At 37.2% G+C, this 16,707-nt stretch overlaps 4 protein-coding genes across 4 annotated transcripts; 3 read left to right on the top strand and 1 right to left on the bottom strand.

Annotated features, from left to right (window-relative positions):
* Nucleotides 1–3: 3 nt before the first annotated feature.
* Nucleotides 4–4,971, top strand: LOC132797321 (bleomycin hydrolase). The gene is made up of 5 exons (XM_060809013.1): nt 4–264; nt 2,705–3,360; nt 3,428–3,903; nt 4,383–4,503; nt 4,563–4,971. The coding sequence occupies exons 1-5, from the start codon at nt 261–263 to the stop codon at nt 4,776–4,778; spliced, it is 1,473 nt and encodes a 490-aa protein (XP_060664996.1). The 5' UTR covers nt 4–260; the 3' UTR covers nt 4,779–4,971.
* A 162-nt stretch (nt 4,972–5,133) lies between these two features.
* Nucleotides 5,134–6,600, bottom strand: LOC132797324 (uncharacterized protein F58A4.6). The gene is made up of 2 exons (XM_060809016.1): nt 5,990–6,600; nt 5,134–5,924 (listed from the first exon to the last, which is right to left on the bottom strand). Exons 1-2 carry the CDS (start codon nt 6,341–6,343, stop codon nt 5,631–5,633), a joined length of 648 nt encoding a protein of 215 aa, XP_060664999.1. The 5' UTR covers nt 6,344–6,600; the 3' UTR covers nt 5,134–5,630.
* Nucleotides 6,601–7,912: 1,312 nt separating this feature from the next.
* On the top strand, nt 7,913–10,335 carry LOC132797323 (uncharacterized). Its single transcript, XM_060809015.1, has 3 exons — nt 7,913–8,080; nt 9,520–9,636; nt 9,715–10,335. The coding sequence occupies exons 1-3, from the start codon at nt 8,023–8,025 to the stop codon at nt 10,188–10,190; spliced, it is 651 nt and encodes a 216-aa protein (XP_060664998.1). The 5' UTR covers nt 7,913–8,022; the 3' UTR covers nt 10,191–10,335.
* Nucleotides 10,336–12,241: 1,906 nt separating this feature from the next.
* LOC132797322 (uncharacterized) lies at nt 12,242–13,465 on the top strand. Its single transcript, XM_060809014.1, has 2 exons — nt 12,242–12,335; nt 12,392–13,465. The coding sequence occupies exon 2, from the start codon at nt 12,392–12,394 to the stop codon at nt 13,211–13,213; it is 822 nt and encodes a 273-aa protein (XP_060664997.1). The 5' UTR covers nt 12,242–12,335; the 3' UTR covers nt 13,214–13,465.
* The last annotated feature ends 3,242 nt before the right edge of the window (nt 13,466–16,707 follow it).

Genomic DNA, 16,707 nt, shown 5'->3' with positions numbered 1-16,707 from the left:
CGTGTTTCGGTCGCAAGCCAAACATTTTCATTTTCATTTTACTCATTAAAATAGAAATAGCAAATAAATAGAGCAGCTTTATCAGTCGCTAACCGTTGCTTGCAGTGCACACATAATAGTAAATAACGATAAAAGAAATAATACTCTCGTATTGAAAAGAAAAAGTATTTGTGGCAAGTGCATCATCCCAAAAATTGAAGTTGAAGTTGCAAGCATCTCTCTCCCAGATAATAATTATCAACGTTCCCGTTACCAGCAGAATGTGTAAGTGAAAAGTGCACTTCAGCGAAGTTGCAATGCTCTGCAAGATTAATATACAGACAATAACAAATATTGCCAACAGCAATGAAAGAGAAATGTAACCATCGCTTTAGTTGCTTCTTTTACTGCTGCTAGTTTTGTTGTTGTTGTTCTTCAAGGCATCGTTCAACAGTTTTGTATTTGTTTTGTGCAGGAGCGAGCGAGAGGCAGCGTGCTGACGCCCCAACAACAACAACAAAGAAGACAACGAAAGTAAAATTTCACCCAAATTTTTGTTTGTTTTTGCTGGTTTTTTGCCTTTTTGCTATTCGCATAAAAAAAAAGCTGGATAAACAAGTTTTTGTTGTTGTAACACATACATATACACATATATATTTGTCGTCTCTTTCTTTGCCTTTTGTTGTTGCTGTAACCCTTTATGTTTGTTTAGATTTGCCGGCTTTGCCTGCGCGAAAGTTTAAAACGGCATATTGACCCCCTCTTCCGTTCCTCCCCCTCCTTAAACTGGTTTAATTGCACTCTGTATCATCGTCGTTTCTTTGCGGTTTTCTGCGATTGCTTAACTCGGTATTATTTCTTTTACAATCCGAGAGATAAAAAGGCAAATCTGACACAATCTGTTTGTTTTTTGCTTAGTTTAGTTTACGATTCTCATCAACGTACAGCAGACGATATCTCTCTATCTCGCTCTCTATGTTTATGTGGTTGTACATGCAAAGTAAATGGCCACTCGTTTATTGTTGTTGTGTTATCAGTGCTTGAATGTGGTCACATCATTAGTAGTTGGTCACTTCTTTTTATTTTGTTTCCACATCTACGTCTAGTCTATGGTGCAGTGTTACCAAGCGATTCGATGCACAAAAGAAACGAAAGAAAGAAAGAAGGAAGAGTTGTTTTGCACCCACACCCACACACATATAAGCGCACCCATGTACATGCAATCAAACAAAAGCAAAATAGTCCGTGGTGGGGGCGACATTGGCTACTGCTGCACTGCTCGCTCTCGTTGTGCTTAATGCTTAATAACAATGGCACAAAAAGTGTACACTCATTGCACTCCAAAGTGCAAGACAAAGTTAATAGGCTGCAGCTAGAGTTGTTGCTGTTTGTCGTTGCAGCTGCTGCGCAAAATTCAATTTTCATATACATATGCGCAGCGAACACTGCACTTTGGGCCACGCCCTCAATCCTCCCTCAACGCCCCTCAAAAGAAAGTATCGCAGTAGCGTCGATCAGCTTCACACATACATATATACGTATATGTACATGTGTATTTATATACATAAATTGATCGCTCGATAGATAAAACAAATTCTGTATCTCGCAGAACATTGTTATCGCATTTCGCTTATCGATTTTCAAAATTTATTGTACGATATTTCAATGGATGTTTAACGATAACAATGACGATTATTAAGAAATGTTTGTTGTTTGCTTTTTACATAATTTAATGAGAGTTTTCAATAAACAAAATCTCAACATATTTGTCTAATCTGCTGATTTAAAATTCGTGAAACATAATCGCAACATTTTAAACGCTGTTGCGCAGTTGGAAGATTTCTTTTAATAGTTTTTGTTTTTATAGATAAGAAATAATACTAAAATATTCCGAGGAAACAAGAAAATATTTGTGAGAATTGTGAATTGATTTTTTTTTTAAATTACAAATATAATAAAATTGAGTTTTTAGTGCAAAATGGGTTTGTTATCTAGTTTTCAGACCAAGTTAAAAATACCGTTTGGTTGTGTAGATAGATAGATAAATCTTGTTGATTTATTATGACGGGGTAACTATTGTAGGTGCCAATTATACTATTAGTTGTCAGCAATATATTGAACAAATAATTGTTACAAATAGTAAAACTATATTATTAAATTAGAGAAATGTGTTTTTCTAAAATAGAGTTTAGTTTTATGTAACTAAATTTCGTGTATTATAATAATGGTTGTCGAGATTCAACAATAACCAATAATATGTATCGATTGATTTACAATTTTATAAAAGTGATAATTTTTTTTAAAATATAATAAGTTGAATTTAATGGAAAAGATTACAAATAAATATTTTTCTTCTAATATTGGGATCGTTTAGGTTTACATACATATGAAACTAAATTTCGATCAATTCGTATTAATGTTTATCGAACTGTTATAGATATCAATTGCATTCGATTACAAAATGTGGAAATCGAACAATTTGTAAGCAAGTTCAAGACAAAGTCAAAAGTAAAGATTTAATCTAGTGCGATTTGATCAAAATTTCAAAATCCCGTGCTGAGTGTTAGATGTCAAAAGTTTGAAAATGTTTCGGTTTACACGCTTCATGATGCTTCCACAGGTGGCGAAAGCAACAACAACAACAACAAATAAATCAACAGCAACAACAGCAAGTAAATCAGAGTACCTGAGAAATCAAATATCGCTTCCGTTATTATGATTTTAGCTGACAACAATATCACCACCGATATCAGAGGCGGCGGCAATGGCAGCAGCAATAACAACACCAACAACGCCATCAAGCCTGCTGCCTTAAGCACCAGCAGCAGCAGCTCGTCCTCCGCCATAACGGATGAGTTGCTCCAAAAGTGGCGCGAGAATTTCTACAGTCATCCGAAGAATTTGCTGGCGCAGAACGTCTGCTCCCGTGTGGATCCGTTCGATGTGTGCCTGTCGCGTAAGGCACTGGAGACGACCAATCATGTGTTCAACTACAAGGTGGAAACGGAGGGCAAACCGATCACCAATCAACGCAGCTCCGGTCGCTGTTGGCTCTTTGCGGCGCTCAATTGCATTCGCCTGCCGTTCATGAAGAACTACAACCTGGATGAGTTTGAGTTCTCGCAGGCATTCCTCTTCTACTGGGACAAAATCGAGCGTTGCAATTACTTTCTCAATAACATTGTGAAGACGGCGCAGCGCGGCGAAAAGGTCGATGGGCGACTCGTTTCGTTTCTGCTGCTAGATCCAACCTCCGATGGCGGCCAATGGGACATGCTGGTCAATCTGATAGTCAAACACGGTCTGATGCCAAAGAAATGCTTTCCGGAGAGCTTTAGCTGCGAGTCCAGCATACGCCTGAATGCCATACTAAAGAGCAAGGTGAGTGATTGTAATTTCAAATTGTATTTCGAGCTGTTTACATTAAAGGGCTCTTCCGCTTTTGCAGTTGCGCGAATATGCGCGTCACTTGCGAGTGCTGCTGGAGCAAAATCCGAGCGAGGAAGAGATTGCCTTGAAGATACAGGATCAAATGGCCGAGATTTACAAGGTGGTTGGCATATGCCTGGGCATTCCAGCCGAGAAATTCACCTGGGAATACTATGATAAATCGAAGAACTATCAGTCAATTGGACCGATCAGTTCGCTTGAGTTCTACGAACGCTATGTGAAGCCGCACTTCAATGTCGAGGACAAGGTGTGTCTCGTTACCGATCCGCGTCCCACCAGCAGCTACGATCAAGCCTATACAGTGGACTGTTTGGGCAATGTGGTTGGTGGCCGACCCGTGCTATACAATAATCAATCCGTCGAGCTGCTCCTGGCCATGGTCACAAAATCACTGAAAGCCGGCGAGGCTGTTTGGTTTGGCTGTGAGGTTAGCAAGCGTTTTGCCTCCAAGCAGGGCATCGAGGATGTTGACGTGTAAGTGTTTCCACATTAAGTTGAGGCTTGACATAGTTCGAAATATGTTCAGATATAAGTAGAGTTTTGTAACGTACTTTATACATTCATAGCATTTAATGAATGTTTTTAACCTGTTTTGTTTATGGAAATACTTCCTTAATATATTTTATGCAATAGTTTCAAAGAAGTTGTGATATAAAGATATTTCAGACTTGAGTTGCATTTAGAAATTCATGTATTACTCTCAAGAAAGTTGAACTATCAAGTATTTAAAGATATTTATTTCATGCTTTATTTGCATTTAATATAGCAGGAAGTAAGTAGCGTAATTTCTTACACATTTGAGATGCAATTTATTGGCATTACTATAATGAAATGCCACTAAGGAAGTTCGACATGTTCTAAACAATTCAGAAGAGTCTCTCTTTAATCTAATATCTATACCTCATCGTGCTCTTTCTAACTTGTCTTGTCGTCTCTTTCTTTTTCATGCACAGCCACGATTTCAAGCTGGTCTTCGACATCGATATACAAACAACATTCTCGAAGGCGGATCGTCTGATCTATGGTGAATCTGCTATGACACACGCCATGGTCTTTACTGCCGTCTCTGTAGATGTAAGTGGTGCAACACATTGCGGTGGAAATTATATTATTGATTTTGAATGGTTTTGCAGAAAAATGGTGTGGCGAACAAACTGCGCGTGGAGAACTCATGGGGCGAGGATCGTGGAGAGAAGGGATATCTGGTGATGTGCGCCGATTGGTTCAGGGAGTTCGGCTTTGAGGTGGTTGTCGACAAGAAATATGTGCCCGAGGATGTGATGCGTGTCTTTGACATGGAACCCATTGTACTGCCCGCCTGGGATCCCATGGGCACGTTGGCGCAATAGAATGCTCATTCAGCCAAATGGAAAAGCTTTACATTAACACCAACAAACGTTAGCACTACAAGCAATAATCCGCTAAATTCAAGTTTACCAACATATACTTATTGATGATCGATCAACATTTTTTTTTTTTGGCCATAATCATGTTTATGTCAAATTATAGCCAGTCGTCTTCTATTATACTCTATTATTATTATTTTTTCGCGTGTGTGTTATATGTATGTGTATATGCTGTATGTATATAATATATCTGCAAACATATAATATGTACGTATACATATACATATACATGTTTTCATATATGGTATATACACATATATATATATATATATATAAGAATACGTTTTTTGTCAACCAATATTATGCATAATTATGGCTCATTATTAAGCGATCAAAACAGAATGAATCACCGACACATGCGACAAATGTATCTTTGAATATGCGTGACGCGTCAATTCTTTTAGTAGCATATACTATTAATTAATCTACATACGAAATTACAACACTCACACATTAGAAGAAACAAAGAGCAAAAACAGAAACTGCATAGTTTAAGTAACAAAATTTCGATGTATTGAATTTGCTGCCGGCCATGAGAGAGCAGTTTAATAAATGTTAAAAAAGCATTTGATACGTACATATTTTACATACACCACACACACATATACGTATATATATATATGCAGATATATATATATTATATAAATAAATATATTGAATGCAACCACACATTTGGAATATCTATAGAATTGTGTATATATTTCAGCTTAAAACGACTAAAAAAAACATCAAACAATTGTTCGCTCTCTCTCTAACTTTCTGCATAAAAAAAACCTAAACGAAAAATATAAGAGTTTATCGCTGACTGTGTCCAGCGGATTGACGGCAACGCCTACTCCGCCGCTCCTCATACTCAAAGCGCAGTCGCAACCAGATGCCGAGGCACATGCGCATCAAACGTTGATCGTACTCCTTGAATTGGAGTGCAAAACGATGCTGGCTGCGTATCAAATGCTTCGCCTGACGCAATTGGCCGCGCTGTATTAACGATATGCTGTAGTAGAGTTTGCAGCGAGCCTGCAGAAAAGGATCGCCCAGGCGCAGACCGATTGTCAGCTGTTGCAGCGAGATTTTGCCCGCTGTCTCCGCCTGTAAATTGCAAAAAGGATCTTATGTATCTTGATGTTGAATCTCTGTTTGTATCTCACACTTACGCATCGCTCGAACTGTTCGCCCAGGGCTGAGAAGCCGCCGCCCAGCGTCGAGAGCCAGGACATTAGATGCTCGACCTCGACATGCTCCCATATCGTATGCCTCAACATCTCGCCCCACTTGTAGTCGATGGTGTCTCGCTCTGGGGGCGACAATGCCAGCCACAGCAGCTCCACACCATCGTTCTGCTGCAGCTTCTGGGCGAGCACTTTTTGCTGGAGCAGCTCGCGCAGCAAATAGTTGGCAGTGATGGCGTCCAGTTGCAGGGACAGTCGACGCACTGGACTGTTGGCCGGCTGTTGATTAAAGTAATGGCGATGCTGCCAATAATCACTGACACACACGGTCAGTGTCATCTTTGGATTGCCGCGTTCGATTGCGATGCAGTTTGAAGTGTTGTTGTTAGTATTATTATTACAGCTACTGAGCACATAGGGCACTAGAGGTGGAGCAACATTGATGTTTCTTGCAGTTAACTAATTTACATGTATTCATTTAATATTGATTCAACTATTATCTTTTGCATGAATTCAGACTTTTATCTTAAAACAAAAAAAATAAGCTTTAAGCTATTTTATTTAACACCTGTGTCAGAATGTGACCACGGCAACATATCAAAAATATACCAAAATGTTGAGACCCGATAATTGTCAGCCGTCTTTCTTTTTCGTTATATTATAAACTATAAAGTAAAACAGCTGCAACATTTTGCATCCAGAATTACGATTACTAGCAGCAGTTTGACATAGTTCTCACTTAAGTTTCAATTATTTTGAAAATCGTCGATATCGGATTTGAGTTTGTGCTCACTTTCTGCAATTTGGCAACGCCGCAGACGAACTCTAGTAGAACAAACAGGCTCCTTCGCATACAATATAATTCAACTATTCTGAATCTGCTGCTAAAATTATTACACAATTTTTCGTTTAGAAGTTATAAACAAAGTTAACTCCCTTTGGGTATTTCAAAAACCCAACATTTGAACAATTTTATTAACTTTCATATGAAAAAATTCGAAAATTAATAGTTATGGTTTTTCTTTCTAGTAATCAATGCTTAAAATATATTTATAAAATAAAAAAGGTATTTCTTAATATTTGATAAGCAGAGTAAGCATCTGTGATAGATAACAATTATCTTCTAAAGTATTCGATTATCCCAGTTAATTTAAGTTATGATTTTTACAACGAAAAATCTCATTCGTTCCTACCGTGCGCAGGTGGCAATCGAATACGATTTATCGATTGACAGCGATGATTTGAATAAGGCCGTTACAAAAGACCGATAAGTTGATTACATTAGTTTGTATGGCTTCATTTCCCCTAAAGTTATTTTAGTTTAAGAATTTAAAAACTAATTATGAATCTGTGTTCTTGCTAGCGTTCGCAGAAACAATTAGTTATAATATTTTCAATATATGCAATTTTGATTAAACCGATTTTCAGCACCCAACACTAATGTTTAAGTCCAAAGGTAATCACAGAAGCTATTCATTTCTGAGACGTTGTTAAAAAAAAACATGTGTTTTAAAGCAAAAACTGCACATATTTTATAACTTGCTCACTCTACTTTTTTTTGGGAAGAAACTGAGTCAAAACCTTTGATATAATATGTCATTATTGATTCACCTGCCTTATTTTTAGTAGGAAATGGCTCAGGTTTATAGATAATGAACCCCTTTAGTATCGACCGAAGCAAGTACATAAGTATGGATTTATGAGCACACATACATATGTACATATATATACATATATGCAACGTGTGATATGCGATTACTCCCTCACACTCGTGATCATAACATCGGCAAAGCTTATCTTCGGCTCACACACGGTAACAGCTACAATACGTCGATCGCGATAAAGACCCTAGCATACTATCAAACTATATTATAGAGAGTTCGCTCGCGTCCAATACAACTGGGTTTTAGTAATTATCTGAGCTTCAGTCCGAACGGTCGTAGTGTGCGCTGCGAGAAACAATTCAACAACGATCTAACTAAAATTTGTGGTGTCAATTAGTGAAATAAATACTCAAGATGAAATTCTATTTGTTGGTGATCGTTGCTGTTGCCTATTTGGCCTACGTTAGTTCCGGTAAAGCCCTACATTTATTTTAACTATATGCAATTTACCTGTGAAACTACATTATATAACGCGGTTTATTGTTAAAGTTTTTTGATCATTTACCTATTTTTTTGTCGTTAATCGAAACCGGTATCTTATCTTTGTTTACTTAAACACACACACGTACATTTCTTATCGGAGTTCGATAAGTCAGGGCTTTTTTTCATTCTTTTTTTTTTTTGTGGTGTTCAAGTGATTCTATTTTTTTCCGTTTGTGCCCACATAACCGGCAAACACTTGCCCAACACAAAGGTTTCAGTTGATAACTATGCACAATTACTTATTAGCGTTGGGTAAATGTAATATCATATGGACTACTCGAAGTAAATGCGGCTCGTTGACTTAGAAGAGCAAATGAGTCACGAATTCATGACTCAAACGAGTAAGAATTCTGCAGTTGATCATATTTCGGCTGAGATAATGCAAAGCATTGAATTTAACATTTACATTTGCATGCGACACTAATTAAAGTGACCCCAAATTGACCCCTGGAAAACAGTTTTTTCAATAATAACCAAGATTAATATACTCTTGTATCGTGTGTGGACTGTGTATTATCAATATACATATACATTAAGAATATACAAATGCATGTCGAGAGTACAGTTGTACATATTTATGCCAAAATCGTTTTGAATTCTGCGTAAATATTGCTGTTTGTTTACGACGGTTATTAGAAACAAGCTTTTTGGCAAACTTTGGTTTCAGTATCAATATCATTTTGTTAGTCATATTAATGGCATTTATGCAAGTATGAAATCGATTCGATTTTTGGTAATATCAGTTCAATCCAGTTGAACAAATCCAGTTTTATTTCCATTAAAAGTATTATATATCAAGAAAGTCAAGCAGTTCAGAGTGAATTTCAAATGCTGTCGAAATTGCACTGCTTTGGAAAGTGGAATGCAAGCAGGGCAAACGGATTGCACGCACATTAAAAGCAAGCAGCGCATATATGTACATAGCTTCGAAATTTCGGTACTTTTGAAATGTTGCCACTGGCGGGGGGGCTTGCCCTATAATCGCTGCTATTGACCCGATATGGGGATCAATGTGACAAGTTTAAATCGATGCGATTACAGAAATAACGAAATAGTTATTGATACGAAGCTTATAAATAATTAGCAAATATTTATTTAACCTGTATAGATAGGCGAATGTCGCCCCAATACCCATAATTTACTACTCATCATTATCTATCAGAATGTACAGTTGCAAGTCTCTTATCTTTGAGTGTACATACTATATGTATGTATATAAAGAATGTTAGTTCTAATTGTATAGGTAATGCAATTTTTTAAACAAATATATGTAGAACACGGAATGTGGATCGATTGTGGGAATGTTGAAATAAAATAATTGAACAATTAATTGTTTCTGAAACTCACCTTCTGTCATACAACCCGCAGAGAGCTGCGTTCAGTGCAACTCAAAGACTGATGTGCGATGCGCCACCGATGCCAACTCCATGATGTCCAAGGATTGCGCCAATGTCAACAACACAATGTGCTACTCCCGCGTGCTGGGTAAGTTCCCGATCTTAGATCTTCTTCTTTAAGTTAAGACAGCTGAATGAGTAATGCGCTCGTTTCCAATTTGTGCAGATGGCTACACGATTCGTGGCTGTGCCAGCGACTTGGACAACAAAACGTTGAGCTCCTGCAACAATGATCTGGAGTGCATGATCTGCACGTTCGGTAATGGCTGCAATCGTGCGCTCTTCCCTCAGCATCGTCTCCACTGCCTGCAGTGCTCCGGCAACTCGACTAACTCCACCTGTGCCACCGAATACAATGCCCCCATTGCTGTGTGCCCCATTTACAAGCTGGGCGACAAGTGCTTCGTGCGCAACAGCAATCGCCTGGCCGCCGGCTCATTCCAGCGTGGCTGCCTCACCACTGCCCATGCCAACAAGGTGTGCATCAAGGATGGCAACTGCTACACTTGCAACGGCGGTGGTTGCAACTCCATTCGCGCCGACAGCACCGAGATTCCACTGGCACGCGATGGCGCCCCGGTTTCGGTTATCGCTTCGTTAGCTCTGCTGCTGTTCAGCGGCATCGCCAGCTTGTCGCTCTAGGAAGTCTGCAACAAGAACAAGAAGAACCACGAAAAAAAGTTCATTTAATGTTTTGTACTATTTCATTTGCAATTTGCAGTTTGTAAATGTAGTTATTTTTTTTTACTTGCGAACTAATAAAATAAATATATAACAACTAAGGAAAACAAGCGAAATAAATGATGGAATGATTGCGCCTTTGATGTGCTGCAGCAGCAACAACAACAACAACAGCAAACAACAAAGATTTCCTTTCTGAGTCACAAAACATTCGGTTGCCGATTTTATGAGGTGCCATTGAGACTTGGCCACTTCCACTAGCCAAACAGTCGAAGTCAGCCCCTCTAATAGTTGACATTTGTTGCACACACACACATATATGAACATATGTGTAGTCTACATATATATTTCGTGTGGCAAGCGAATGGAACCGGAAGCTGCGCCAATGGGGTGCATAAATTTATCAACGCCTCCAAAACAAAACGGCAGTCGTTCAATTGACTCGCAACGAGAATGAGACAAATACGGAAACTGTTTCACGCACACACACACACACACACATAATCTTTACTTACAGTTTAATCTAAGTTTGTTTTGATTATTGTTAGAAAGTCGCACTTAATGTTTGACTTACTTCTGCATTCAGCTGAATTGAATTTCACTTCTCAATAGCAACAATTTAACAACTCTTTTTGCTTTTTCACACTTTACGCGAATTGACTACAAAGCGCAAATTACAAATATGGCGTCGCTTTTGCTTATCGGCACAGTTATCGGTTTGAGTATCGAATCGCGCATCGATTATCGTTGTCGCCAATTCTTATTGATTATCGATGCTGTAATCAATTGCTCTTCATCTGCTCAACTGATTTTGCAGTTTTGTGCTAAATTTAAAAATAATGAAAATAATTTTTGTGTTTCCACATATTACTGAATGTAAAAAGGTTAACAATTTGGGTATTACTCATGTAAGTAAATTAAACATATCTACTGTTTTCATAAGAAATTAATCGATATTCCATAGATTGATTACCTATCGCATAACTAATTCATTACTTCAAAGTTTCCTACACAAACTGATAATAAATGATGCCTAATTTATGTATTCTATAAGATTTTATAAGGATTTAATCGATATCCCGCAGTTCCATGGATTGATCGCATGTCGCATAACTACTTCAATCTACTTCAAAGTTTTCCTACACTTATGATAAAGCTATGTTATTTATATCCATAAAGCTCCATTAACAGTCGCACTAATTAGTGTTTTTCACAAAATTCGGCATTTTATTAATGAGTATTTCGACAAGCGCTGCCAACTTGCTGATTGGCTGCTGCCAAGTTATCAACGTGACGCTCAATGAAAACCAATTGAATCTCAATTCAAATTCAACATTAGTACTACGTGAATTTATTGAACCGTGCGTAAACAATAACAAATGGATCTTCCGCGTTTACTTATTCTTCCATTGTTAACATTTTGTAATTTTCCGGATTCAACTGTGAACAATGGTAACATAGTTGATTGATACTATTATAATTTAGTTGTCTAAAATGATACATAAACTGATTTATGATCTCGTCCTTAAATGTTGATAAGAAAGCACTTTCGACAAGAGCAGAAACCAAAAGTCAGCTAGAAAACGAATTTAAGATTTAAACACATATGTTTATCACAATATGAATATAATCATATATGTAGCTTCACAACATACTAACTTACTTTATATACAATATCGGTCAAATCCATTTTCTATACAATAAAAAAAGATGCTATAACAATGTCAATCAAAATTCAATTTTTGGACACATTTAAATCGTTAATTGAGACGTGATCGTTGGTTATTTATCATATTATTAATCATAGCAGAATGAATAGAATTTCAATGATACAGCTGTCTTTTGAGTAAACAATTTTCTTTACCCTTTAATTTATGGTAAATAAATTAAGTAAACAACTTTGATATGTGAACTTTATAAAATAAATATAAATGTTTGGAATTACTTAATGATATAGTTAAAGCTCGAAAAACAACTCAAAGGCAGTTGACGGAATAAGCTATGAAATATAAACTCATTCGCCTGTTGACATCAACAACATTTCTGACAAATTACATTGAACAGCAAAATAAGTATTCTCACAAAAAAACAAAAAATAAGTTAAAGGTAAAACAACACATCAGTAAATAATACGTAAATGCATATTGCTATCTAATTCCAAGATGCGCAAACTCCAGATTCAAGTGCTGACACGTGATGGACGCAAGAACATCTTTGAGACGGATCGCTTTCGGAATGTCGCCGATTTGAAGAAGCACATTGGACGCTCGATGAATGTGCCGATGACATTCAGCAAATTGACCTACAAGGGTCGCCTGCTCTCCAATGACAGCATCCTTGAGGATGAGGGCGTTAAGCGTTTGTCCACCTTGGAGCTGTATTGGCAACCCCTTGTGATGACGCCCAAACAGTATCGCGAAAAGGAGATGGAGCTGGAGAAGCTCGAGCAGAAGCAACGTCATCTATCGCGCTTGGCCGACAACTCTGAGGCAACGACATCGAAGAAGGGCAATCACGAACGTGTTTCGATCGGTTCTCGAACGACACGTGGCGCGGAACTGCTTCAGGAGAAGTCATCGGCAAACGAGGAAGATGCGAAATTGGTGTCCAAGGCAACGGAGGAGCCAAACTCCGAGTCGTCGGAGGAACTTGATTTTCTATCGGTTTATTGGTGCTGCCCCAAAAAGTCACTCCACGAATCGGAAACAAAGCTGGAACTGGGACAGGAACAGCAGCAAGTACAGCAGCAGGCAGCAGCTAACACTGAGGAGCAGAAACATCAGTCGGAGAGTTCATCATCCTCAAGCTTGTACCACGACTCCGAGGAGGAGCAAACGTTGGCTGAAGTGCGAAGCCAGCGCTGCTTCTGCTGGAATCCAACTGTTCGCCCTGGAGTGCGTCTTGCGGCTGGTCGCATATCGCACAGCATCATCTTCAACATTCGAAAGCATCAAAAGAATTGCCAGGAATTGAAAAGGAAATGAATGAAATCACCCAGAAATTAGATCACGAATCACGCACAATCGTTTCATATGTTAATTACGTTACAAATTTGGTTTGGTTTTCGATTCGATGAACAAAATTCGCATCTGTAGAATCTGAGACGCATCTTGATAAATACAGAAATTCAAAATGTTGGACAAATCTGATATGATATGTAAAATATATTCCAATGTGTATATTATCACTTGACATTGCGCATAAAGTTGAAGAGAAGCCTAGAATAACAATTCATTTACTTCAAAGTTGTAATCTATGTTATATATTATTTCTGCCCGAATTTGTGCTATTTTCACTGCTAGAAATTTGCGTTAGCTGCGGAGAAATCTCAGCCTTCCAGCTCTTACCATCTTCGGGCATCCAGCGCTAGTAAATTTACGCTAGGCTATAAATTAATTTATAATCAAAGCCTTGTAGTAAATTAATAACTATTTTGATATATGTATATGCAACCAAATGAAAAAATCTCAACCGTCTTGCTCTTACCATTTGGGCTTAAAAATAAGTTGGAAAAATCAATCAGTAATCACTCAGTACTATTTTGATAACCCAATTAAAGCCCCTGCTAGTTATTTGCTAACAACTTTATTGTGGCAAAAATCTCTTCTGACCATCTGGGTCTCAATCAGGCAGTTATTTTTATTCCCGCTATGCATACAGTAGAAGGGTATTAAAGGTATAATAGATGGAGATAAAAGATTAAGTTTGGTATAGACAATAATAACCTTATTTTTTGTGGTTCCTGAAAATTTGGTTGCGATCGGATAAAAAATACTTTTGTATGGGCAAAAGCGTCTATTTACTACAGATTTTAGTTACTTTGGCTGACAATCTGATATATGTACTTTGTACTCTATTGTATATTTTGAAGATAGTACTACATATATCAGTAGTATACATAATATAGCATTTAATGTAATTTCAGTATTTTTTTGGTATTTCAATTTTGTATATTTTAATATTAATTTATTAAAATTGAGTAGCGGGTATCTAAAAGTCGAGCACACTCTACTGTAGCTTTGTTACTTGGTATTGCGGTATATTAATTCGGTATATTTTATGAATAATTCCGCACTCTTTTGCTTTCATTAAAAATGGGTAGAGGGTATCTAAAAATTGAGCACACTCTATTATAGCTTTCCTAATTGTTTTTATATACAATACCAAATCGATAGAATTGAATTTGCGTTGCCTGTTTATGATACGCAAAAACGATGGCAAATTAGAAATCCATAAGCGAATTTGCGCATAAGGAAATTTGGCGAGCATATTCAATTCGAATGCAATTAATTATTATTTACGATTAGTCGAATGTACTCGCTGCTGCGTTTTTAGTATTCAAGTGCTGCTTGGTTTCGTTGGAAATGCCAAACTACCGAGTACTTAACTCAAAATAATTTGTAAACAGCTCGAGGAGAAACAACAGAGCACCAAGCAGGGCAACAAATTGAATATCACACGAATGTTGAATCCTGGGCGTAACTGGATGTTAAGATTTATATGCGTACACACACAAAAATGCAGAGATAAACAAATACTCGTGGGGCACAAAAAAACAGTGGGAAACAGGTAAAACTCATAGCCAGGTATCCACTAGAGCAATGGCTGCTGATGCTGATGCTGATGCTGCATTTACCATTAATTGAACGAGTGTGGGTGATGAAAAGCAGATACCAGCAAAGGCAGACACCATCAAAACGCAACGCAAACTGGCAACAAGCAAAGCCGACAAGAAACAACAAGCATCAAAAGCCTCTTCTCCACTTCCAAACCCAATTGCCGATCAATTTGCTTTGATCGGTCTCAGTTCCCAGTTCTCCACTTGTATGTGGTTCCAGTCTCCATCTCCATCTCCATCTCTATCTCCATTTCCATCTCCGTCTAAATTCGACGCCATTTTAGCGAAGTTTGTGAGCAGACAGAGTGCCAATGCCCCGCCGCAGGAAAGCAACCAGGCAACAGCAGCAGCATCATCATCATCTAGGGCTGCGATTTTACGGTTTATTTAGTGTCGAGGTTATGGCGCAATTTGTATTTATGGCCCCCCTCCAAACACCAACACCATCAGCATCAGCATCAGCATCAGCAACAGCAACAGCAGCTCCAACACCATGTGGTAGCAGTCCAATTAAAAGCGTTTTCCAAATGAGGGCCATGTGAATCGCAGCGGAGCCGCCGCATCCAATGAGTCAGCACGCCCACTCATCTCGCAAGCTAGAGAAAGAGAGAGAGAGAGAGCGACAGAGTGAGAGAGAAGGAGAGAGAGAGTGCTATCTAGAGAGCAGAAGTGAGAAAGTGATCAACTGCCTCGACCAGTGATGCGATCACGCGGGCGTGGCTTCTCCTTCACTTAATTATAGTGATCCAACATACTCACAGATGGAGCACAGATAGCGAGAGCGAGCGCATTTGGAGCATACAGTAAACTCTGATTATGATGCACGTTCCTGAAAAGACACTTTATTAAATAAGTTTTCGATTTTGTTTGAATTTAATTCTTTTTTTTTGATAAACAGTTGATGGCAATGCCAGCTGTTTACCATATGCGCCCTGCCAACTTGTTGATAAAGTGCTGTCCATTTACAAACATCGTTTCTTTTGCAAATATTGTTGCAAATTTTCTATTATTCTATTATATAGTAAATTGCTGAATTTTATAAAATAAAAATAAGTTGAAGGCTTCTGCGGCCATACGTTAGTGTTAACTTTAATTCTATATACACTTTTGAATAAATAAAAAATAAACAATTTACCAATTGCAATATGTAATATCTAAAGATGTTGTTTGCAATTTAAATGTATTTCCAAGTCTTGTAAATAACTAACCTAAATACAAACCTAATAAGATAAGGGTTGAAGTATTTAACTTTTAGTGAATACTAAAATGAATATAAATTTTTCAATTATATATTTTTCTTGTCCAAAGGCTCACTGTATTTGCTGCTTAAAGAATTTTGACTTAATTACCCTACAAATATTTAAGAGGGCATATTAAGTGTACAACAGAAATTGTTAAAAATTAACATGTTTATTTGATATAGTAAGCTAGTATCCCACATTTTTTTTATTTTAACTACGATTAATTTTTTGATAACTAAATAAAGTTTCAATCAAATTTTATTGATTGTACATAGAAGAGAAAAAGGTAAAATATTAATGCTTAATATCAATTTAATTGTTTTTATTGATATAATAATATAATACATAATAATTAAGTCTGAACTTTATTTGTAGTCTGGTAGATCATAATAATAAAAATAACAATAATTATGTTATATATATATTTTTAAACATTAATTTCATTTTTTTGGCGAATATAATAATATAATAATAATATAATATAATAATATGTATTTATATACAATATTATAAATTAATAATGTTATTTTTTATATAGTTGAATTTATTCTTTTTAATGATATGTTCTCATCGAACCGATGAGGAGCAGCGCATCTAGCGATTTGGGCTGCCAACTCAC

The sequence above is a fragment of the Drosophila nasuta genome, chromosome X (assembly GCF_023558535.2).
Source record: "Drosophila nasuta strain 15112-1781.00 chromosome X, ASM2355853v1, whole genome shotgun sequence".
Classification (NCBI taxonomy): domain Eukaryota; kingdom Metazoa; phylum Arthropoda; class Insecta; order Diptera; family Drosophilidae; genus Drosophila; species Drosophila nasuta.
The sequence above is the reverse complement of the archived record's forward strand: the minus strand, read 5'-3'. Positions and strand labels throughout refer to the sequence as shown.